The sequence below is a fragment of the Lissotriton vulgaris genome, chromosome 6 (genome assembly GCF_964263255.1).
Source record: "Lissotriton vulgaris chromosome 6, aLisVul1.2, whole genome shotgun sequence".
Lineage (NCBI taxonomy): Eukaryota > Metazoa > Chordata > Amphibia > Caudata > Salamandridae > Lissotriton > Lissotriton vulgaris.
The window spans coordinates 1,890,719,947-1,890,744,685 of NC_141694.1; the positions used below are offsets into that span (position 1 = coordinate 1,890,719,947).

Genomic DNA, 24,739 nt, shown 5'->3' on the forward strand with positions numbered 1-24,739 from the left:
GCTTTGGGTAGGTTTAGAATGTGATTGAGTGGCATCAAGGATATTGAATGATTTGTTTTTTGCTTGTTGATCATCTTCTCAAGGACTTTGGTCAAGTAGGGTAGCCGGGAGATGAGTCTATAGTTGGCTAGTGTCATCAGGTCATCGGAGAGCTTCTTGAAGAGGGAGAGGTTGTGAAACGTTTTCAGGTGTCTGGGAAGGTGGCTGCTGTGATTGACATGCTCAGGACTTGTGGCAGCATTGAGCTGCTGGATTGCAGTCCATTTACGAAGACCGGGTGGGGGTAAGGGTCAGATGAAGCCCCAGAGTAGATGGACCGGATGATGGAAGCAGTTTCTTCCTTGTGATGGCGGATCGGTTGTCAGTGTGATTTCTTTGGTTGAAATGAGGAAGGACATTGCAAAGTGTCTTGAAGGGGGTTGAAGTTGCCGTACATGCTGAGTATCTTGTTGCAGATAAACTGGGGCAGCTTGGTGCAGAGGCTTTGCGAGAGGGCGACGCTGGTGGAGCTGGCTGCTGGGAAGGTGAAATCTTTCATGATGGTGAATGTCTCTTTGCTGCTGTTGGTGTTGGCATCAATGCCGTATGTGATCAATGAGCATTTGGTGGCACAGATGGTGGTAGCGTCTGAGGGATGGTTTAATGATGTTCTTCTTTGTCTTTTCCTGGCTCGTTTTCCATCTGCTCTCCAGGTGTTTGTCATGGCTCTTTGGCATCCTGAGTTCCTCTGTGTACCAGCTGAATCTTGTGGTTTTGTTGGATTTAAGGGGTACCATGGTATCCATGCAGGTGGGTAGTTATCTAGTCCTTAAGGTTGGAGATGTAGTGGGGAGGCTACTGCTGTAAGTAGGAAGGTGCTCCAGGAGTTCAGTAGAGCAGGCTTCTTCTGAGACCTGGTTGAAGTCTTGGTAGGCGGTTCGGGTGGTAGTTCTGGGGCAATGTGGGATGGGAATTTTGCGAATTTGTTGAAGGTATGTTTGGTCTAGTTGATCGGGGGAGGCTTGTTGGTGTGGCTGCGAGGTGAAGCAGGAGGTGTAAGCAAGACAGCGTGGAAAGGCAGTGGGGTAAAGGTAAGGAGCGCAAGGGAAGGCCACCAGAGGGGAGAAAAAAGTACAAAAAAGACAATGAAAAGGGGGTTTATAAAGTGAAATGGGCACAAAAAAATACTGGAAATAAAAATGAGAAAGAATGGAAAAACAAGTGGGAAAATGAAAAGAGCAAATGAGAGCTAAGAAAAGAACTGAGGAAAACAAAAAACAAGAGTTAAAAACAGGAAAGGAAAGTGAGAAGAGTGAGTGGGCAGAGAGAAAGAGTGATGAGGAGACAAAAGACACAGCGAGATAGTGAACAACCTTGAGATAAGGGCGCAAAAAGCACCGAGATGGTGGAAAAACCTGCCACCAGAAACAAAGCAAATACAGAGGCAATATGAAAGGGAGAAAGACAAGAACAGAAACAGGGAAGGACAGAACCAATATACAAGATAGGCAGGCAGGCACAGGAAGAAGGCAGAGAAAGAGGCAATATGCAAGACAGGGTGACAATAACAGAGAGAGAGAAATGAGAGAGTGGCAACGAAGAGCAGCGGGAGAGCAACTCAGAAAGCCTCAAACGTGCTGGTCGGGAACCTGAAGCAGGAATGTCCTAAGGGCCATATGTATGAAGGTACCCATTAGCGAATCTCAAATAGCGATTTTTAAGAAATCACTATTTGAGATTCGCAAATTGGTATGTATGTAGAAAATTGCATTTTTTTTAGCGATTTCTTAAAATTCCATAATTGCGATTCGCAAATTGTGAATGACAATTAAGGAATACTTTCCCATTCATTTCTATGGACCAGGAGGCCCATAGGAATTAATGGGAAGTAATTCTCAATTTGCGATTCACAATTTGCTAATCGCAAATTGAGAATATTTTCAAGGGTGCAGGGGTGTCCAAAGGACTCCCTGTTGCACCCCTGAAATATGCATGGGTGCACATGTGGTGCACATACATGCCCTATGGGCATGTATGTGCGTCACATGGCACTTTGAAAAATGCAAAACTGTGCATTTTTCAAGGAATTCGCAACTTACCACCAACTAGAAGTTGGTGGTAATTTGCGATTCCTTAAGATCAATTTGCAATTTTTTTTTGCTTCATACATTGCATTTAAGTAATCGCAAAATTTGCGATTCCTTAAATGCAATGGCAAAATAAGGAATCACAAATTTTGCGATTCCTTATCTTGCACCCAAATTCTTTCATACATACTATGTAGCGAAAATGCGTTCGCAAACGCCAACATTCTGTGAATTTCGGCGTTTGCGAACGCATTTGGGCTTGATACATATGGCCCTAAGAGAGGTCCAGGAGATTCCTCATTAATAACATAACATAACGGGTATATTTGTAAAGCGCACATTCACCAATACAGGTATCTTGGTGCTAAATAACAAATGCTTGTTGTTACCCAACTCAATAGTACTCATTTTATTGACCTCAGATGGAGGGAAGGCTGAGTTAACCCGCTGGGATTCGAACCTGTGACCATGAGGTCGAACACAGGCCCCTGCAGTAGACGCATTAGTCCACTGAGCCATCATGAGTGCTTTAAAATGACATGACCAGGCGCTTTCCTCTGGATAACCACCCCCTCTTTCAGTGCACGCGCTGTACCATACCCCTATCATGCAGAGCAGCAGTTCCTGAGGTCCTTGGCATCTGTGCTGAGGGTGGCTGTAGTGGGTGGAGCACTATGTAGTGTGGAGGATTCTGGCCCTTGGGATTCCCCATCAGACACTTAACATGCCCATTGGGTTCAACTGGCCGGCCAGTTACTCCTCTGCCCTTTGCATGAGGACCTACAGGCCGGCTCCAGTCTGCCACTCCTCTGCCTTCTTGGTGCCTCCTTGCCCTTCTCACCCTCCTTCCTCTGGGAGCCGCCTGATACCTGGCCTGGACCTTTCACCAGGGTATGGCGGGGCGGTGACATGGCGGTATTCCTTGTGAGTGCCTTGTGGCGAAAAGTGGGGGAAGGGCAGGGGGTGGCTTTGGTGCTAGGCTGGAGGGACAGCACATTTTTCAGTTTGAGTCAGGGGTGGACAAGCCATTTGCGAGGGCAAGCCAGGTGTGAGCCAAATGCCTGGCTCTGGCTCAGCTCAAGGTCCTCTTGGAACCTCAAGCCGTTCAAGATCCGGGCGTTCACAGGAAGTGATGCGGGCCAGTGGCGACAGCTGCTGACCATGTACTATAGGGAGCGGGTTTGAAATTTAGCCTCGGCTCAGGAATCTTGGAATCCTATCAAATGTCCTGCTGCTGAAAAGAAACAAAATGTCTGTATCTGTTGTGAAGCCCTTGGGGTAGCATAATTTTGGCTCCAACCTTATACTTTTTGCTAGGCTATATATATATATATATAATATTGGCCTTATGTACTTGTGTGACACATTAATACCAATGAGATTGGGCGCATCAAAGATATAGAAAGTGCAGCTATTGTGTGTGTTTGGCATATAAGTGCGTGCCCATTGGAGTACTTCCTTTTCAGAAACACTTGACTGCTGGTATTAATTTTCTATGGGTTTAGGTTGTAAGGTGGTGCGCTAAAATGCATTTAATGGAGTTCATTCACCAGAAAATAGTGAGAATGAATCATGTGTTAAATGCTTTGTTTATAAATTTTGACCAATGGTCATTTCTGTTTAATTAAATATGTATTCGCTTACTGTGCCACTTATAAGAGTACATAATTAAATAGTTTGATTCCTTTATTAAAGATTTAAATTATTGCATAATATGTAGGTTGTAGAATTAATAGGCATTTAAAGAAAACTATTAAGTTAGCATTATTGTGTGCCTTTCGTTTACAGTTGAGAAATTTCTGAAATACAATGTGTATTTTTTGTCACTGATTAATGAATGTCTTTAGTATGCACCTGTAGAAGAGAAAACTTGCAGAAAAACAACTTTATTGTTTTTCTGCATGTTTTCTGCATGTTGTTTTTCTGCATGTTTTCTCTTCTGCAGGTGTGTACCAAAGGCATTCATTAATCAGTGACAAAAAATGCACATTGTATTTCAGAGATAGTGAGGCAAGGAAGAACTGGAAAGGTCAAATAATTGTAATGAAGAACATAAGGAGTGTTACCAGTTGGTACTATCAGACGAAGGAAGGAATCCAAGGCTGCTTTGGTAGTGGAGAGTGAAATATTGGAGTAGTGTTCACGGTACCAAGTTCCTTCTTTGGAACTGGAAAAGTACTATGATGCGTATGAGGTCATATTTCACACTTGTTCTTTGAGCTTTTCAATTAGTGAACCCACCTTGGGTGTGGTTAGGTTCCTTTTCGACTTGGAGCGGTGCAGACCTCTCTAGATGTCTCTGATTGTGTGGCTCGTGCTATGCACGACTCCTCACCTATAAAACTTCTACAGAGGTTATGATGCTGGCACCTTTCTGCTTCCTTGATCCAGTAGGGTTTTCCCTATGCTTAGTTTAGTGTAGGGTTTAGTAGATGTTGTGAATCTTTTCCATGTACTAGGAGAAGGATCGAAACCATTTGTGTAGTCATCAAATCATTTTTTTAAATTTTTGGCATAACTGCCACAGACATTCTTACATGCTCTATGCTGTTGAGGACCAGTATTGTACCCACTTTGGTCTTCCTTTGATAACCCTGTATTTTTATAGCATGTCATTGAGATTGATTTATAGTAGTCTGGCTTTAAGTTTGTAATGAACCTTTTAACTTCAAGTTACTCAATGTGTGGTCCTAATGATCCCACTGTACCTTCAAACTTAGATTGTTGTTAACTCTTTTTCCTCTCAGGTCCTGAAAAAGTCTATTGACCAGAGTCGAATTAGAAGGAACGGCCCAGAGCATTCCCACTCTCTTATGCCCTTGGGCAAGGTTCTGGCTATATAAACTGGTTGGTAGCGAGTGGCTGAATAGAATAATGTGAAAGAGGGATATCTGGGTCCAAGCCTAGCTTCCCTTTTTGAGCTCCTGAACAGATGCTTTATTTTACTGAGCATCCGTTGTGTTTGTCTTTGTATATGAAAGCACCTTTAAATACTTGAGTTCTGAGTGTACGCTGTACAAGAAACCTGCCTTGTTGTTGAGTTATTAGCCTATAAAGTTGTTCCATGTACTTTAAGAATCTAGGTCATCTATACAGTGTACATGACAACTGACCTGCCTCTTAGTTCACTGAACGCCTTGTCATGAGGGCGGTGACCGGAATGTTTCTCAGATCTTATTAATGCTGCCACATTAAATACTTTTTAAATAATCTGATGTACTTAGGTAAAACATTGCTGTGAGTTAAACAAATGCACTCTCTTGAATTTTGAAGACAATATCTCATACTCTAAGTGATGTTGAATGTATGCTTTACTTGTCAGATGTTTCAGAGCTCAGCTCGTGCACGAGTTAGAGACACAGCTGGCCCTTTGCCCGGCTCTTGCTCAGCTCTCCCTATTAATCTGGTGGCTCTCCTGGACTGGTCCGAGATGCAATGCTTCCGATGTGCCTCAAGTTGCGAGGGAGCTCTCCTGGGATGCTTCATATAGGAAAACTCTGCCCCTGCTGTGGTTCATGTGGCATCTAGTCACATAAGCCACACATGTGAGATAGCAGAGACCTCCCACCCTCACACCTACCACCACAGCTATTAGAACCCCTATGCTAGATCAGCCCAAAGAAAAGACGCCACACATTCAGTGGCCATAACAGAATGGCCACAGGATGTGTGGTAGATGTGCCCACGACCAGGTTTGCAGAACCACATGCCTACACAAAGAACTGGCCTGCTTACTGACCTCAGGCCTCTCCACAGCTGCAAACAGCTGCTGTGATCCCAGAGAGAGACGCCTTCGCCAATCACAACTGCAAAATGTAGACATGCACAATGCCACTGTTGGCTGACTGAAAATAGAAACAACAGTTCAAACAAGCAACGGCGAAAGAGGCGACCTCCAAACAAGCAATGGCTGAAAGAGGAGAGCTCCAAACAAGCAACGGCTGAAAGGGGCGGGCTCCAAACAAGCAACAGCTGAAAGGGGACAGCTCCAAGCAAGCAATGGCTGAAAGGGGAAAGCTCCAAACAAGCAATGGCTGAAAGAGGCGAGCTCCAAACAAGCAATGGTTGAAAGGGGAGAGCTCCAAAAAAGCAATGGCTGAAAGGGGAGAGCTCCAAACAAGCAATGGCTGAAAGAGGCGACCTCCAAACAAGCAATGGCTGAAAGAGGGGGGCTCCAAACAAGCAATGGCTGAAAGGGGCAAGCTCCAAACAAGCAATGGCTGAAAGGGGCGGGCTCCAAACAAGCAATGGCTGAAAGGGGCGGGCTCCAAACAAGCAATGGCTGAAAGGGGCAAGCTCCAAATAAGCATTGGCTGAAAGGGGCGGGCTCCAAACAAGCAATGGCTGAAAGGGGCGGGCTCCAAACAAGCAATGGCTGATAGGGGCTGGCCCCAAGCTCCAAACAAGCGATGGCTGAAGGGGTGGGCTCCAAACTAGCAATGGCTGAAAGGGGTGTGCTTTAAACAAGCAATGGCTGAGAGGGTGAGCTCCAAACAAGCATTGGCTGAGAGGGGTGGGCTCCAAACAAGCAATGGCTGAAAGAGGCGGGCTCCAAACAAGCAATGGCTGAAAGGGGTGGGCTCCAAACAACCAATGACTGAGAGGGGCAGGATCCAAACAACCAATGGCTGAGAGGGGCAGGATCCAAACAAACAATGTTGAAAGTAGCGGGCTCCAAACAAGCAATTGCTGAGAAGATGGGTTCGAAACAAGCATTGGCTGAGAGGGGTAGGATTCAAGCAAACAATGGCTGAAAGGGGTGGACTCCAAACAAGCAATAGCTGAAAGTCGTCGGCTCGAAACAAGCAATGGCTGAAAGGGGCCGACCTAAGCTCCAATCAAGCAATGGCTGAAAGGGGCGAGCTCCAAACAAGCAGTGGCTGAAAGGGGCGGGCTCCAAACAAGCAGTGGCTGAAAGGGATGGGCCCTAAACAAGCATTGGCTGAAAGGGGTGGGCACCAAACAAGCAGTGGCTGAAAGAGGTGAGCTCCAAACAAGCAGTGGCTAAGAGTGGTGGGCCCCAAGCTCCAAACAAGCAGTGGCTGAGAGGGACGGACTCAAAACAAGCAATGGCTGAACGAGGCGGGCTCCAAACAACCAATGGCTGAGAGGGGCAGTATCCAAACAACCAATGGCTGAGAGGGGCAGGATCCAAACAACCAATGGCTGAGAGGGGCAGGATCCAAACAAACAATGTTGAAAGGAGCGGGCTCCAAACAAGCAATGGCTGAGAAGATGGGCTCGAAACAAGCATTGGCTGAAAGGGGTAGGATTCAAGCAAACAATGGCTGAAAGGGGTGGGCTCCAAACAAGCAATAGCTGAAAGTCGTGGGTTCAAAACAAGCAATGGCTGAAAGGGCGGGCTCCAAACAAGCAGTTGCTGAAAGGGGGGGCTCCAAACAAAAGTGGCTGAAAGGGATGGGCTCCAAAAAAGCATTGGCTGAGAGGGGTGGGCCCTAAGCTCCAAACAAGCAGTGGCTGAAAGGGACAGGCTCCAAACAATTAATGGCTGAAAGGGGCAGGCTCAAAACAAGCAGTGGCTGAAAGGAGCGGCCCCCAAAAAAGCAATGGCTGAAGGGGACTTAACCAACGCTTGTTTGCTTCATGTTCATTACAAAAGGTGTTGGCTATCATCAGACCTAAAAAACATTTGCATTTCTAAGTGAAAATGTTTTTCAATGTCCTCACATCACACTGTGGAAGACAGGCAACGGAAACAATGATTTGCTCTATATGAATGCCAGACACATCACATGCTTAATGCAGAGGCATGTCTCTTACACTGTCTAGTGTGAGCTGAGACTCTGCATTCTCTGCCCTGATATCCTATCACTGTCTACGAGTCTTCTGACTTATTGAGCTGAAAGCACTCTGGGTCAGTCAGTGTCCCTTTTACTGCCCCTACCCTCTTTTCTTCCTGGACACAGTTCAGTACTGCAGTTAGGGACACTCTAAGCCCACCCTCCACATTCTCAACTGCAGGAACCAACAGTGGAGGAGGAGCTGCACTCCCACTGTTTGCTGCCACTGTGTGGGAGTTTCCTGTAGAATGAGACTTAAAAGGTTCCTCCACTTAAGCGAAAGGACCAGGTCTCTTTTGTTATTTTCATTTTTTTACTGGGTGGACTCGAGTGTAAGGAATTGGACTGCTTAACATGAGCACCAGTTACATTACACAAGGACACATTTATTAGGTCGAGTTTAGGCAGGGTATGCGCTGTTTCTTTGAGACATGCTGTATTCACTCTGTGTGCTTACAGCCCGCCCATTGCCTTTTTATGCGTCTATACGATTGTCGTTCAAAATGCTTGCTTGCTAATGGTTAAACCTTCCTTTATTGCTCCACCATTTTGGGTTTAGTTTCCTCTCACAGAGCACCACTCAATGACTGTTAAAATTACACTTCTGTGTGTATATGTTCATTTGGAGGACTTTTTTTCTTTGATTCCTGCTCATGTCACTGTTTGCCCGTCTTCAATGGGTGAGCTTTGACACCGTCACTTAATCTCAAATACTAAGATGAAATGTCAGACTCTTCAGACATTGTTTTTGAGGGTGCCTATTTAGTTTTCTCTGACTTTAAAGTACGAGGCTTTCCCCCAAACCCTTTCAGCTTCACTGCCTCAATCACCTGACCTGCAGCAGCCCAACCTTGCAGCGCTCTTAGGGGCAAGGCTTTTGCAACTCCCGTCACATTTTCTCCATCGCTTGTTTATATAATGTGAACTTGAGCGGCCCAAAGGTGTTGGAGCACTTTACATGAGAGCTAGTTACATTACACAATGTCTGATTAATTTTTGGGTGCATTTTTATTGAGTGTGAACTCGACTGACCCAAAGGTATTGAAGCGCTTTACAAAAGCACCAGTTACATTGCACAAGGCCAGGTTAATTTGTATGTCTTTAGGGGTGCGGAGATTAAGTGATGCTGACACCGTCCCTGTTTATTCAGTATTTCCCCTCTACCTCGGAGCCTTTGTTTTTGTTGCTATGTCCAGGGCTCCTATAACCAGGGGGCTGGGACAGAGGGCGGGGCCAGGGGCTTACTGGTAAATGGATAGTGCAAACAATATTTTGAATGGAAATCTTTGGAGCAAGGCGGCTGGTAAATGGAGGTCTGGGGGAGGAGGGATGTGATGTCTCCACCATTTGGAAGTACTTCTCTGTTTTTTTCATAGTCTGTTAGATACTCTAGTGATGCCGTCACACACAGAATGTTATTCTACTTTTGACTTGCATCAAGGCACTTGTCTTTCTGTCTGTGCGTTAAAAAGCCTTGATTTTTGGAGGGCACAGGGAGATTGTGATTTGCCGAGAATCACAGGATTTTGAGCTGACACTGAGATGGTTGCCCTGTTACAAAGTCAGCAGCTCTGGCTGTTACACCACATACTTTCCTGCATCATGAATAGCCTGTGTCGGAGTGACTATGACAGACAGTGTACCTTTAACAGGCATTAGGCACTGCCATCTGCAGCCATAAAAACAGCACTTTTCTTCACCCTGGCACTCGGCTGTGCAGCTCGGTGTGCCTATAACCGTGGTGTTGCAGACTGGAGTGTCCGGAGGCATGGGGCAAGATCCCAGGGTTCCTGAAATGGAGAAATTTAGACACATTAGAATATAGAATCAATGTCTGATAGTGCAAAATCCAACAATCTGACGGCATATTGTGTTCCCCAGGTGGAAGTTTTCATGTGTACGTGTAGTGCAACCCCTTCCTTGACATTGCAATTACATAGGAGTTGCATGTCTACTCTGGCCCTTGAGGTGAGTAAATCTATGAATGTTTCCAGTGCTCGGAACTTCACAAAGAGGTACACATTTGGAGCTTTAATGCTGTAAACTGATGTCTGCAGAGCCTCACACTTACACACACTCAATCCCACCAAAAGGTCTCACAACGTGATTGTGGTAATGCCATCACTTCAATATACAAAAACCACAGTTGTTGGACAGAATGCAGAGCAATGTCATACATTCACCCCAGGACAGAGATCTGGGCCTAAATCCATCGTTTTTTTGCACTCCACACCACTCCAGTTCAGACATGGCCATATGCAAATCAGTCTGACCCTGTGCCTCATGGGAACAGTCCAGCCCGAACTGCCAAGCCATGCCTTCCCTGGACCAGAAACAATCTTCCGAGGACCGGTTTCTGGCATTCCATCCGTCTTCATCCCGGCTTGCTTGAATCCAGTGGTGTGGAGAGCATGGGACTCACATCTGAGCATACCCATCCCACTCGGGGTGACAAATGCAAAAACCACAGTTGATGGACAGAATGCAGAACATTGTCATAAATTCACCCCAGTACAGAGATCTGGGCCTAAATCCATAGTTTTTTTGCACTCCACATCACCCCAGTTCAGACATGGCCATATGCAAATCAGTCTGACCCTGTGCCTCATGGGAACAGTCCAGCCCGAACTGCCAAGCCATGACTTCCCTGGACCGGAAACAAGCTTCCGAGGACCGGTTTCTGGCATTCCAGCCGTCTTCATCCCGGCTTGCTTGAATCCAGTGGTGTGGAGAGCATGTGACTCACGTCTGAGCATACCCATCCCACTCGGGGTGACAAATGCAAAAACCACAGTTGATGGACAGAATGCAGAACAATGTCATACATTCACCCCAGTACAGAGATCCGGGCCTAAATTCATCGTTTTTTTTGCACTCCACACCACCCCAGTTCAGACACAGCCATATGCAAATCAGTCTGACCCTATGCCTCATGGGATCAGTCCAGCCCGAACTGCCAAGCCATGCCTTCCCTGGACCGGAAACAAGCTCCCGAGGACCAGTTTCTGGCATTCAATCAGTCTTCAGCCCGACCTGTGGTTTTGCATTTGCCACCCCGAGTGGGATGGGTATGCTCAGACGTCAGTCCCATGCTCTCCACACCACTGGATTCAAGCAAGCCGGGCTGAAGACGGCTGGAATGCCAGAAACCGGTCCTCGGAAGCTTGTCAACGGGCCAGCCGGCCCTAAGTAACAGTAGGCTCGGGGACTATTTACAGGGCAGCGCCCAGTCGGGCACTGCCAGAACCATCGCTGGTACAGTTCGGGTGATAGGAAGGGTGAAGGAAGGATGTACAGTCTCTCACTGAATATAACTTTGTAATAAACACGGGGCCTCAACATAAGGCATCCTCAGTGGCAGGCAGCATCCACAATGGCCCCAGGATAACATGGCAGGTCAGTAAATTAACACACTATGCGCCAGCCTGAAAGGAAAACATTTGGGATATAACAGCAGGCATTAAAACTTGAGCGCATTAGGCATAAATGTATTGCCATCAATCCTGTGGACAAAAGCTGTAGCCTCAGTGGGAAAGAACATTACCAGCATAACTGCGACATCAGTAGGATAAAAGCAGTAGGCCTCACCTGTGAGCATAACCTTATGCAGTATGCATCATTAGGACATAACCCACACATGGATGAAGCATATCAGCAGATGTCATCCTGCACCTAAACACGAGACTTGAAGACCTCAACTGTAGCATAAAAGCTTAACATTAGGTCCCCAACCCTCCTTGGCATAACTGGCATAACTGCGTGAGTATGGGGCAGCTAAACAATACTTTAGATATCACATTAGGCCTAAACACACATTATGCTTACAGCATGAAGTGGGCAACATCACCGTAGACACCATTAGGGGCATCAGGCATTATCACATGCATACATCTCATTATGTGGTGCATCGGGCATCACCTTGGGCCTAATCAGATTAGCTGGGGCATAAATGGATGAACATGTTTAAACCTAGTTAACGTCAGGCATAGTGAGGCACCCACTGTCCATGTAGGAACCCCCCTATGTTGTAGAGTAGTCTCTGAAGTGAAGACTTGCCCCCAACACGAGTACTCTTCACCATACTACTGCCCCCAAACATGGCAGCTGCGCACTGTCCAGCGGGGCAGCTGTGTCCAGCAATCAGGCCAGGGAGCACGGCCCACGTTGGTGCCCCTCCCAGGACTCTAGATAGGAAAAATGCCAGCAGATGTTGTAAAACTGTTGCAGCGGCCCACTACGGCGGCGGCGCTGTACCCGGGGATTGGTGCAGGCCCTCCCGGTATGTCCGGGCCTCAAGCACTGACAGTGTGCCTCGGCCAGCTCCCGACAGTCCCACACGCAGCCCCACTCACCGGCTGCTCCTAGGCTCTTCCTCTGACCCCTGGCTGCCCCGCTCTTCTGGCCGGTCTCCTGCGGGGTCTCCTGCACTTCAATAGGAGGGGGCAAGCACCGACAATGTGTCCGAGGCCCCCCCTTCTGTATTTTCCCAGCAGCTGTTAGTACTGCGGTGCTCTCCTCTATGCACGAGAGCCCCGCGTAGGACAGCCCGTCTCCTGGCTTTGTCCGGGCCTATTCCGGACCCATGGGTGTACTGACCGGCGGGGTAAGCTCCCGCTCCGGTCTCCTTCCGCGAACGGGGCTCCCTCCTCACAATGGGAGCCCCACAACACCTCCTTCCAGATTCTTCCTACTTCCCGGCAAGCCCCCCTCCAACGATGACGTGGCCCAGGGAGGCTCGTTTCCTGGGCAGCGCCTGGCATCCACATGGCTCCCTCCCCGACTCGTGGCGGCGGCGGTGATCTCTAGCAATCCAGGAGTGTGGGGTGGCCTCCCGCCTTCTGTAAATAGGCAGCCCTCTCTCTGGCCGAACGCGGGGTAGGCTCCCGCTGTGATTCGGAAGTCGGCAGTTCTCCCGGGCTGCGGCGGTGCTTCTGGGCAATCTTCACCCGTGGGGTGGGCACCCGCTGGGTTTCTGATTAGGCTGGCACACGGGGAGGGCACCCGCAGGGTTAATTAAGCACAACAATGCGGCAAAACTTGCATAAGGCGGGTTAGGCACCCACCAGAGGACTCCAAAACGCGGGGTAGGCACCCGTCATTTTAATTAGGCGAAAGCGTGCCAAAACGTGGGGTAGGCTCCCGCTCCGCTACCACTGCCCACAATGCAGGGGCGGAAATATAGCGCTTTCTCAGCCCAGCGCTACAGCCACCAGCTCCCCCTTCCCCTGGGCAATACACTTATAGCGCTCTCCTTTGGCAGGGGTGCAGGCAGGATACAGTCACCTGAAATATAGCGCCCACCATATGCAACGCTCACGCTCCTCACCTCCTTCTTCTTCTTGGGGGAGTAAGTTACAGCTTTCACCATGCACTGGAAGGCACAGTCCATGGGGGTATAGCGCTTTCTCAGCCCAGCGCTGCAGAGGACAGACACTCCTCTTCTCCTGGCACTTTTAGATGTAGCGTTCGTGAGGCACAAGGTCCGACCAGCAGCCTCTGGGACCTAAGATGCGCTCCTTCCTTCTTCAGGGGCCAGGTAGCAGAGCAGCAGGCACTACTGGGCAAGATCAGCAGTCAGTGGGTACTCATCAGGACAGGGCGGTTGGTCCTAGAAACCATCCTCCTCTGTAGCGTGGCACTCCTCCCGTACAGCAGCCTTTACACCTTCAGTGGGGCTTCCACTAGCCATGTGGACAGCAGAGGGGTTTCAGTTGGGTGCAGGGTCCAGAACACAGGCCCAAGTGGCGGTACCTCCTGAAAGCAGGTTCCCTCACCTTCATGTCCATGCTCTGACTGAGCACATGGTGGCACAGCCCCCCTACGTATACGCCCCTCACCCCACCTACCAGACAGTGCCAGAAGCTTCTAGAAGCGTCTGGGAAAACTTGCTCTAATTGTCTCAGGGGGAGGAGTAGAGCACCCTGGGTGCCAGGCTTTCCTTTCAAAAGCTGGGATGGCTGGGAACTCAACAACTAGACTGCTAACCCACCACAGTCAGGTGGCACCACTCAATGCATTGGCATCTATTTTAAAAGTGACATTTCACCAGGGTGCATTCTTGCAATGGAGGAATTACAGGTGCGCACACCATTGCATTACATTTAGCATGGCATCTCACGCCACACATGGCCTATACATTTCTCTACCATGGGGGAGACATCCTAAAATAGGGGGGTGAAAAGCGAAACATTTCGGGAAAATGGGCCAAGTCCAACAGCCTCATATTGTTGTTTTTATTGATATCGAAGTTTCCCAAATTATTAAAGAAAAAATCCTTTGGGTGTAATCTGGCAATATTTTTATGGGGACCCCTTCACTATTCCAGGAAGATACTTATGTAAGATCTTCCTCCACAGGTTAAGTGCACCAGATTGGTATTTACATGCTCTGGTGTGGTTAGGTCACCTGTGATGACGCATGACACGATAAGTTGTTGGTGAGGCGAAATTTCCAACATCTTTAAGATCGTGCTGGATTTCTCCCTTTCCCGCTCCTTGATAAGCCCAGAATTAGGTAAACTTCTCTCGACAGGGTACTCTTGTCTGGGTACCCTTGCCAGGGAACACTAACCGGGGTACTCTTACTAGGGTACTCTCGCCAAGGTGCTCTCACCAGGGTACTCTCACAAGGGTACTCTCGCAAGGGCACTCTTTCCAGGTTACTCCCGCCAAGGTCCTCTAACCAAGATACTCTCACCAGGATATTCTTTCCAGGTTACTCCGACCAGGATACTCTCACCAGGATACTCTTACCATGGTACTCTCGCCAGTGTACTCTCATCAGGGTACTCGAACCAGGGTACTCTCACTAGTGTACTCTCATTAGGGTACTCTCACCAGGATACTCTTACCATGCTACTCTTGCCAGTGTACTCTCATCAGGGTACTCGAACCAGGGTACTCTCACCAGTGTACTCTCATTAGGGTACTCTAACCAGGATACTCCTGGCAGGGTACTCTCACCAGGATACTCTCCCCGGGGTCATCTTGCAAGGGTACTCCCACCAGGTTAATCTCACCAGTGTACTTTCATCTGAGTACTCTATCCAGGATACTCTCGCCAGGATACTCTCACCAGTGTACTCTTACCAGGATACTCTTGCCAGGGTACTCTCACCAGGATACTCTCACCAGGATACTCCTGGCAGGGAACTCTCACCAGGGTACTCTCACCAGTGTACTCTCATCAAGGTACTCTCACCAGTTTACTCTCATCAGGGTGCTCTCACCAGGATACTCTCGCCAGGGTAATCTTGCAAGGGTACTCTCACCAGGTTACTCTCGCCAGTGTACTCTCATCAGGGTACTCTAACCAGGGTACTCTCGCCAGTGTACTCTCATCAGTGTACTCTAACCAGGATACCCTTTATCAGGATAGTCTCACCAGGGTACTCTTATCAGGATACTCTCACCAGGGTACTCTTGCCAGGATACTCTTGCCAGGGTACTCTCGCCAGGGTAATCTTGCAAGGGTACTCTCACCAGGTTACTCTCAGCAGTGTACTCTCATCAGGGTACTCTAACCAGGATACTCTCACCAGGATACTCTTACCAGGGTACTCTCGCCAGTGTACTCTCATCAGTGTACTCTAACCAGGATACTCTCACCAGGATACTCTTACCAGGGTACTCTCGCCAGTGTACTCTCATCAGTGTACTCTAACCAGGATACTCTTGGCAGGGCACTGTCACCAGGGTACTCTCACCAGTGTACTCTCATCAGGATACTCTAACCAAGGTACTCTTGGCAGGGTAGTCTCACTAGGGTACTCTCGCCAGTATACTCTCATCAAGGTACTCTCACCAGTTTACTCTCATCAGGGTACTCTCACCAGGATACTCTTGCCATGGTACTCTCACCAGGATACTCTCGCCAGGGTAATCTTGCAAGGGTACTCTCACCAGGTTACTCTTGCCAGTGTACTCTCATCAGGGTACTCTAACCAGGATACTCTCACCAGGATACTCTTACCAGGATACTCTCTCCAGTGTACTCTCATCAGTGTCCTCTTACCAGTGTACTCTCATCAGTGTACTCTAACCAGGATACTCTTGGCAGGGCACTGTCACCAGGGTACTCTCACCAGTGTACTCTCATCAGGATACTCTAACCAAGATACTCTTGGCAGGGTAGTCTCACTAGGGTACTCTCGCCAGTGTACTCTCATCAATGTACTCTAACCAGGATACTCTTGGCAGGGTACTATCACCAGGGTACTCTCACCAGTGTACTCTCTTCTGGGTCCTCTCACCAGGATACTCTCGCCAGGATACTCTCATCAAGGTACTCTCACCAGGATACTCTCATCAGGGTAATCTCACCAGGATACTCTCTCCAGGATACTCTCATCAAGGTACTCTCACCAGGATACTCTCATCAGGGTACTCTCACCAGGATACTCTTGGCAGGGCACTGTCACCAGGGTACTCTCACCAGGATACTCTCATCAGGGTACTCTCACCAGGATACTCTTGGCAGGATACTCTCACCAGGATACTCTTGCCAGGGTAATCTTGCAAGGGTACTCTCACCAGGTTACTCTCACCAGCTTACTCTCATCTGGGTACTCTAATTAGGGTTATATCGCCAGTGTACTCTTCTCTTTGTACTCTAACCAGGATACTCTCACCAGGATACTCTTGGCAGGGTATTCTAACCAGGATACTCTCGCCAGGGTACTCCCACCAGGGTACTCTCACCAGTGTACTCTCATCAGGGTACTCTAACCAGGATACTCTTACCAGGTTACTCTTGCCAGTGTACCCCATCAGGGTACTCTAACCAGGATACTCTTGGCAGGGTACTCTCACCAGGGTACTCTAACCAGAATACTCTTGGCAGGGTACTCTCACCAGGATACTCTTACCAGGTTACTCTCGCCAGTGTACTCTCATCTGTGATGTAAATAATTAATTTACTCTCTTAATTTCTATGCAGGTAAGTACTTAATCAATAATAACTCAATCGGAAAGAAGGAAAACAGAGTCCGTGGTGTAAGAGTTTCTAAGGGTTTTATTCCTCATAAAGGAATCAGGATATCATGTTCTGACCACCACACAGGATGTCAGAAGGGATAGATGAGCGCGCCGTCGTTTATTGACAATACATAGCTTATATACTTGATTTACATCATAATGTTCAATGTAAGAGGCGTAACAGCTGAGAGAAGACAAGATAACAGTATACACGTGGTGCTAGTACATCATCAAGAGGCGTAAACTAGGCGTGTGTGCTAGAAACGTCACTGATAGGTGACGCAAGTGGGTGGCACCAAGGGGTGGTGCTAACAGAATGTTGCAATGTCAGCGGAAATCGGAAGCTTGGATGCGCGCGCAGCTGCATGACGTGTGATAGACGGGGTGCAGGGGACTTGACATTTACACTGGCGGAAAGAGACAGAAGTCTGGCATGTCAGATCAACTTGTGCTTCTATCATATCTGATATCTGATGTTTAGGAACTAAGCTATCTGGGCAGAAAGGTCTCTAGAGCAGAAGCTATTCTATACTTGCTGTGAGTGCGTGTATAAGCGCCTGAGTGTCTGTATGAGAAGCGTGGGGCATGGGGCCTTCCATGGAAGCATGGCAACAGAGGCTATGAATTACTTGCATAAAGACAGGTCGGCCCTTTAGCCCTGTAGCTGAGGAAGGATGTTTACTGAAGCTAGCAGGCCGGAATGTATCTTCGGGGAGGAAAACAGATAACTCGAAGGTTATAGTCAATCTTGGCAGGCAGCAGGCTGAGCTGAGCACGGAGGGCCGCGCTAGAAGTAAGTCAGAGTTCACGGGTACGGGGGCTGCTTGGGCAGAGGCCCTCGCAGTCAGAAGCCAGAAAAGAGGCTCGGTGGCAGAGATTCAGGGCCTACTTTCAGCCAGGCTGAAAAACGTAGGAGTACACTTCAAAAAGACGTTGGCATAGCATACTTAGGAACGGACCATCAAACCCATTCATGGTGGGTCTGAAAGAGGACAAGTTAACGTTGGACGCAAATGTATTTGCGTCTTCATAGCTGGTACAGGAGGGAAGTTACATGCACTTTTAACTCGTACATGGAGTCGGTGGGGTACTCGCTAGGGAACACAACATGACCATAAAATTTATATTACCTCATTCCCTCCTTGTTCCCTACGGACCCTTCATGATATATCGATCCTCATAAATCGATCAGTTTGTTCTTGTAACATTATATGTTCGTCTTTCTTTCTTTGACTGTTTGAGAGGCAACTGGAATACTCAATGCAGGATGTGGCACACAGTCCACATATCGCTGGCCCACACTGCAGGCACAGGCAACAACTGAATACTATAACAAGGCCAATGCCTAGGAACGATAAGATCTTCCATCCCCAAGCTGTCAACGTAGTCCAGAACCAACCGGACCAAGTCCAGGTGCCTGGATTCTGATGTATCTGATTTGCAATTTTATGTAAACGGGTGATAGCTTGATAGACAGATGGTGCGTTTTGTGGAATGAAAACACAGCAACTTGACCCGATGACCTTACAAGCTCCACCTCTATCTGCCAAGATGACGTCAATCACAAGACGATTTTGAAGGACAACAGTCCGTATAGCAGACTGCTCCTCTGTTAAGTTACCTAGAGCGGAGGCAGTTTCGTTCACTACTGCTTCGAGTGTTCTCGTTAATCTGCGTATTAATTTACTGTTTTGGACAGGTCCTAGGAAGAAAAAGAATCCTTTATTGAAATCAGTGTACTGTTCCCATGCCGTTTCTGTGTAGTCGACAAGGGGAATATCTCTTTTGGGTCTATTCGGTGCTAGATTCGTATTTCTATGGTAATCAGGAGGAGCTAGGAAAACAGGTGGCAGAAGGAAGGCAATGTAACAGGTACCATCCCAATCTGGAGGCAAACGTATGTATGCGGTATGACCACAAACAAAGTAGGAATGACTGATAGCTTTAAAGGACGATTTACCATGGTCACTGAACTCGACCACAGTAGTGCATTTACTATGACCTACGTGTACTGAACCTTTCTTGCTAACACATAATTCACCTGTGACTGGTAACACTAACATATGGGGCAAAACTGGAGCAGTTTCAGATTCAACAGTGAGGATCATAAGGCTAATTGTGTAATTACCTAATCCATATACTTCATTTTCTAGATCAGTTCCTATTCGAGTGGGAAGTCCTTCTTGATCAGGATAACAGACGTTGAGCAGGACTAAGTTCAAGTTTCCCCAAACCCAGCCCCCATCGAAAACAGCAATATCAGGATCTAAAGAATTAATTATTTTAAACCATGCTCCACAGGAGCCATTGTGAGTGAATGGGTACGGAAAGAGGGGCAGAGCTCCCTTGTAATTCTGGTAGGGAGGGAGTCGGCCACATATCCAACAGTCTGTAGCATTATTTGTCTGATGGGAATGGTGTAACATACTAATGAATGTATTGTTGCGCAGCGCAAGTCTGTAAGAGAGTTCATGTGCAGGAAGTTCACTAAAAGTGTGTTCAGCAGAGACATTGTAAGCAGATTGTTCACGTCTGAAAATAGGCCAGTACATAGGAAGCAGAATGCTGGCAATAATAATTAGAATACTCAGAATAAACATGATTATTAGTGTCACTATGCAGTGACTACGAAGTGATTTGCAATATGTTCTTCTCTTTTCCTCTCTCTCTCTAACTCGATCTAGGGGATACATGTCAGAAACTATTTAACCGATTCACCTAAGGGAGGACTTAAACAATTAAACTGTCTGACTTGCTAGATCGAAGCTTCATTCGGTAAAGTTCTTGAGGAGTCTTTTCTCTTTTAGGCACAGTAACGTCTTGTGCTTCAACACAGTCTTTGGTGGGGGTGGACGAGTCAGAGTCCTGTTTCAGTCCGTTTTTTAGTTCATTGCATAGTTTGATGTGACTCGTGTGGACCCACCCCTTTCTCCCCTCGATTTTCACGGCGGTCCTGGTGGTAAGCAGAACGGTCTTTGGAGACTTCCAGCGGGGCTCCAGCGGACTTTTCCGGTCGAAATTCCGGACGACTACCAGGTCACCTGGGCGGACCTCATACGCCTTTACATCGGTGTTGTCAGGGAAGGCTGCGGCAACCTGTGAACGACATGATTGGAGTGCAGACATCAAGGAGGCAAGGTAATCTGTCAACATGTTACAATCAATATCAGTGATCTTTTTCGGAACGGGCGTCCCCCACATATTCGGCGGTCTGCCAAAGACCACTTCGTACGGGGATAGCCCTGATCTTGAGTGGGCGACCATTCTCATGTAGAATAGTGCCACGGGCAGGGCGACTATCCAGTCGACCCCTTTTTCCTGACAGATCTTGGCAAGACGGATTTTTAGTGTCTGATTATGCCTTTCTACAAGGCCAGCTGCTTCGGGATGTCGGACACAGTGGAACCTCCACTGATATCCTAGCAAGAGGGAAACTTGTCTCATCAGCTCGGACGAGAACGGCTGTCCGTTATCTGAGTACACGACACGGGGCAAACCGTACCGTGGGAAGAATTCACGAACCAACTGTCTGGCAGTGGTCGGAGCAGTGTAGTCTGGGACTGGGTATGCTTCGGTCCAGCGGGACAGAGCACAAACAATTACAAGGACATACTTAAATCCTCTACAGCTATTCATCTGGATATAATCCATCTGGAGGACTTCAAAAGGGTGATCGGGAGGATGAAATCCACCTTGCTCAACAGGGACGCTTTTACCTGGATTGAACTGACAACAGATCATGCAAGTACGCACTTTCTGTTTTGCTGCTGCTCGTAAGTGTTTGTTGTACCAGAGATTCTGTAAACTGTCTAACATGGCTTTCTCTCCAAGATGGGCAGGACTATGTGCTGTATTTATCATGACTTGAACCATTGAGTCGGGGAGAAACCATATAGATTTTCCCTTCGTCACCCAACCTTGATCTGTCTGAATCCCTCCTAGTTCAGTCCATTTCTTTATCTCCTCTGGAGTAGCATGTGTCTGGATATCAATTACATCTAGGGTGGGATCTCTAACTGCCATACACTGGGTCTGGACTATTGTCTTTGTCACATCAGTAGTCTGGGTGTGAGTCAATGCTGTATGTTTTGCTGTCTGGTCTGCCAGGTCGTTACCCTGGGAAACAGAATCTGTGACTTTAGTATGTGCCTTACACTTCATGACTGATATGCCCGAGGGCAAATGTATTGCTTCTAACAGTGCTTGAATGAGGGGGCCATGTTGTATCTTGGCCCCATGGGAAGTCAGAAAACCTCGTTCTTGCCAGAGGACTCCGAAGTCGTGTACAACTCCGAAGGCATAGCGGGAATCTGTGTATATGTTAACATTTCTGTTCTTGGCTAGAATACAGGCTCGAGTCAGAGCGATGAGCTCTGCTGCTTGAGCAGACAGGGTGTCAATACGATGTGTTTCTTTAATTTCAGTTTCAGTGGTCACGGCGTACGCGGCCACTAATTCTCCTGTACTTGTTCTCATGCATGAACCGTCCACATAAAGTGTCAGGTCTGGATTTGTCAATGGGACATCTGTTAAGTCTCGTCTAGGCTTAGTTACTGCATTAATTATTTCTATACAATCATGCGGAGCTGGATCTGTCATAACTGTAGGTAACAGTGTTGCGGGGTTCAGGATGCTGCAACGTCTGATTTCTATGTGTGGCTGGAATAGTGTTAATTCATAACCTGTCAGTCGTGCTATAGTTAAGTGTTGAGTCTGGGTTCTGTTTAACAAAACCTCTACAGAATGTGGTACTTGAACTGTTAACTGATGACCTAAAACAATTGAATCACTTTGTCTTATTGCTAACGCTGTTGCTGCTACTGACTTTAAGCACGCAGGGAGTGCTTGAGCTACTGAATCCAATGTACTAGAAAAATAAGCACAAGGCTTATGTGAACCTGCTTGGTCTTGAGTGAGGACAGACAACGCTGTGCCATCACGTTCTGTAACAAAAAGTGTAAACGGTTTGCTGTAACATGGTGTCGCTAAAACTGGTGCTTGGCATAAAACTTTCTTTAATTCTTCAAAAGCTTGTGTGTGTTCCTGAGTCCAAGGGAGGACAGTCGAAGTCGCTGCCTCCTGTGTCGTTAACTGGATGAGTGGTTTAGCTAGAAATGCATACTGGGGAATCCATTGTCTGCAGTACGAGGTGAGGCCTATGAAGGCCCGCACTTCCTTTTGTGTCTTGGGTTGCGGCATGTTCACAATTAACTGAATGCGATCGGGAGTGAGCTGTCTCCCCACTTTGGACAGCAAGTGACCCAAGTACACAACTTGCTGAACACAGAATTGTAGCTTCGAAGGAGACACCTTGTGTCCCTTGTCGGCCAGGAAATGTAAAACTGTCAGTGATGCTTTTTCACATTCGGGCTCACTTCGTGCGGTGATCAGCAGATCATCGACGTATTGTAGTAAAGCGGTGTTAACTGGCATTTGAATACAATCTAGTTGTCTTTTCAGTGCTTGACTATAGATGCTGGGGCTTTCTGTGAATCCTTGAGGTGCGCGCGAAAATTTGAAACTGCGTCCATTTAAACAGAATCCGAAGAGATATTGGCTCTCTGGATCAATAGGCACGCTGAAGAAGGCGTTCTTGAGATCAATTACAGTAAAGAACGTTGCTTCTGAATCAATAGCAGTCAAGAGAGATGATATATCGGGGACCACAGGATACTGTGGGATAATGCATTTATTCAATTCTCGGAGATCAATCACCAGCCGATATACTGGCGGTGCATTGGGATCAGTACGTTTAAGAATCGGAATGATGGGTGAGTTACAGATATTGGAGTCGGTCTCGACGACCACTCCTTGGGCAATGAGCTCTTCAATGATTTTCAGTAAAGCCGCTACAGCATCGGGTGGTAACTTGTATTGTCTGATTCTGGGTAATACAACACCTGCCTTGAGGGTAACGCGGTATGGTGTAATGTGCATACATCCTACATCAGTTGGGCCTTTTGCCCACAAGTAATCAGGTACATTTTTCAATCTGACGTCAAACTCACGAAGGACGTAATGACCCTTGAAATCCCGCAGAAAGAGTCTAACTCCCTCCGGGGAGCAGCATATTATAGCCCCTAGAGCCTTCAGTGTTTTAATTCCTAACAGATTTTCCGGACATGATTTTGTTAGTAACAGGTCTGTAACGCGTGATAATGGACCCACAGCCAGGGGAACTGGTTCTGAGACTTCATTTACAATAGGTTGTCCTGAAAAACCAAGGGAAACATTTTGTGAGCCTGAGAGGGGTGCCCCTGGAACTTCGTCATGACTTATTGTAGTGCGACTTGCCCCTGTGTCAATTAAAAACTTTCTATCTTTCCCCAATACTTGACTGTGTACATAAGGACCTTCTTGATCTACAGGAATCTCGATAAGAGGCAAGCCACCTTCCCTCTCTAGGCTGTTTCATGTATATCGGGAATATTCGGGGTAAGCAGACTGGGCATACTGGTACATCTGTTGTGAGACTTGCTGAGTTGCAGCAATGGGCTGTGGCTGTGGTACTGCTACGGTCTGTGCTGTCTGTGCGGATGCATGCATGGGCTGTGTATTCTGTGTAGACTGATGCTGGTTATGGTCTTGTCTAGGAGGATGCGGTCTCTCTTTAGTTTTACCTGTCGCTATATTATGTTTCAGAACTGTACATTCGTGTACGTAGTGACCTGGCTGCTTGCAATAATTGCATGTCCCTTTAACAGGAGCTGCGGCGTGACTTGTCTGGGTCGTACCTTTCCTGTGACTGTCGGATGGAACCGTCTGGGCTACTAACATTTTCATTTTCGTGTCTTTCATGCGCTTCTGTTCCTGATCTTGTTCTTCCCTAATTCTATTCTGGTGATATTGTAACATTTGTAACATCTGGGATGGCGTATTTGCTTGCCATGTACTCTCGACTTTATACACTCTATTTTTAACTAACGGTAGGGAATTCTCGACTAACTTTGATACAAAAAGATGTGGGTACGACTCGCTACTTGGCTGGAGGCCACTATTGATAATAAAACATTTCTCGAATCTAGAATAAAAGTCGCTAGTATCTTCATCATGTTTCTGTTTACAGGACGAGATTGCATCCCAATCCTCCTTTCTAGTTGTCAATAATCTGGGCAGGACCTGTACTATTAAACCTGGTAATGCTTTAGTTTTGTCCCCAAGGCCTAACCCTGGAACCCGTTTCTTTTCTTCATCCTCTATTTCTGCCCAGGCAATCTTTGCGTCTCCCACCTCCCAGTCCTTTTCCTTTAATTTCTCGAATATACCCGTAGGCAATAATACTTTCAACATTTTCATGATATCATCATATGTGTAGTCCCCCATTAATAACATGTCTTTAAGCTCTCTATGAAAACCTGCAGGGTCTTTATCATGGCACGGTACTAATTTCTTCATTTCTAACAGTTCTAATTTAGTTAGAGGCGTGTGTACATACACGCGTTTCAAAATTTTATCCTCACCCATAACAGGGTGCACTTCTCGCAAGGGGTTCTGACTTTCAATACCACCCCCGCACTGCATATGGTACATTTTCCTTTCTGGAGGTGGGGCGGGAACATATTCAGGACTTACAAAGGTGTCATATCTGCGTCGTTGTTCTAGAATTATTTGAACTAATTTAGTGCTTAGGCCTCTCCATCTATCCATCAGTAGTGCTTCTAGTGTCTCATGTAAGGGACCTGGATCGGAATAATGTTTTCTGTACTTAATGAGAAGGTGCTGAATCATATATATACCTGCTAATTTCTGTTCGTCGGGGGAGAGGTTCAGAAATGTCTGTGCTACGGTGTCATCATTATATATGTCTGCATTTTCGGCCCATGATACCGCTGATCGGGCTAATTCTTGTTCATCCATAGAATTGAGTACATGGTACCCAACTCGATCTCGAAGCCGT

At 47.2% G+C, this 24,739-nt stretch overlaps 1 protein-coding gene across 1 annotated transcript in view; it reads right to left on the reverse strand.

Annotated features, from left to right (window-relative positions):
* LOC147709788 (uncharacterized) overlaps positions 1-24,739 on the reverse strand; it is a 134,565-nt gene that overhangs the window by 95,383 nt on the left and 14,443 nt on the right. Inside the window, exon 2 of the mRNA XM_086928229.1 lies at positions 9,511-9,657. Coding sequence (XP_086784355.1) covers positions 9,511-9,657 — 147 coding nt within the window. The remainder of the gene's footprint in view (positions 1-9,510; positions 9,658-24,739) is intronic.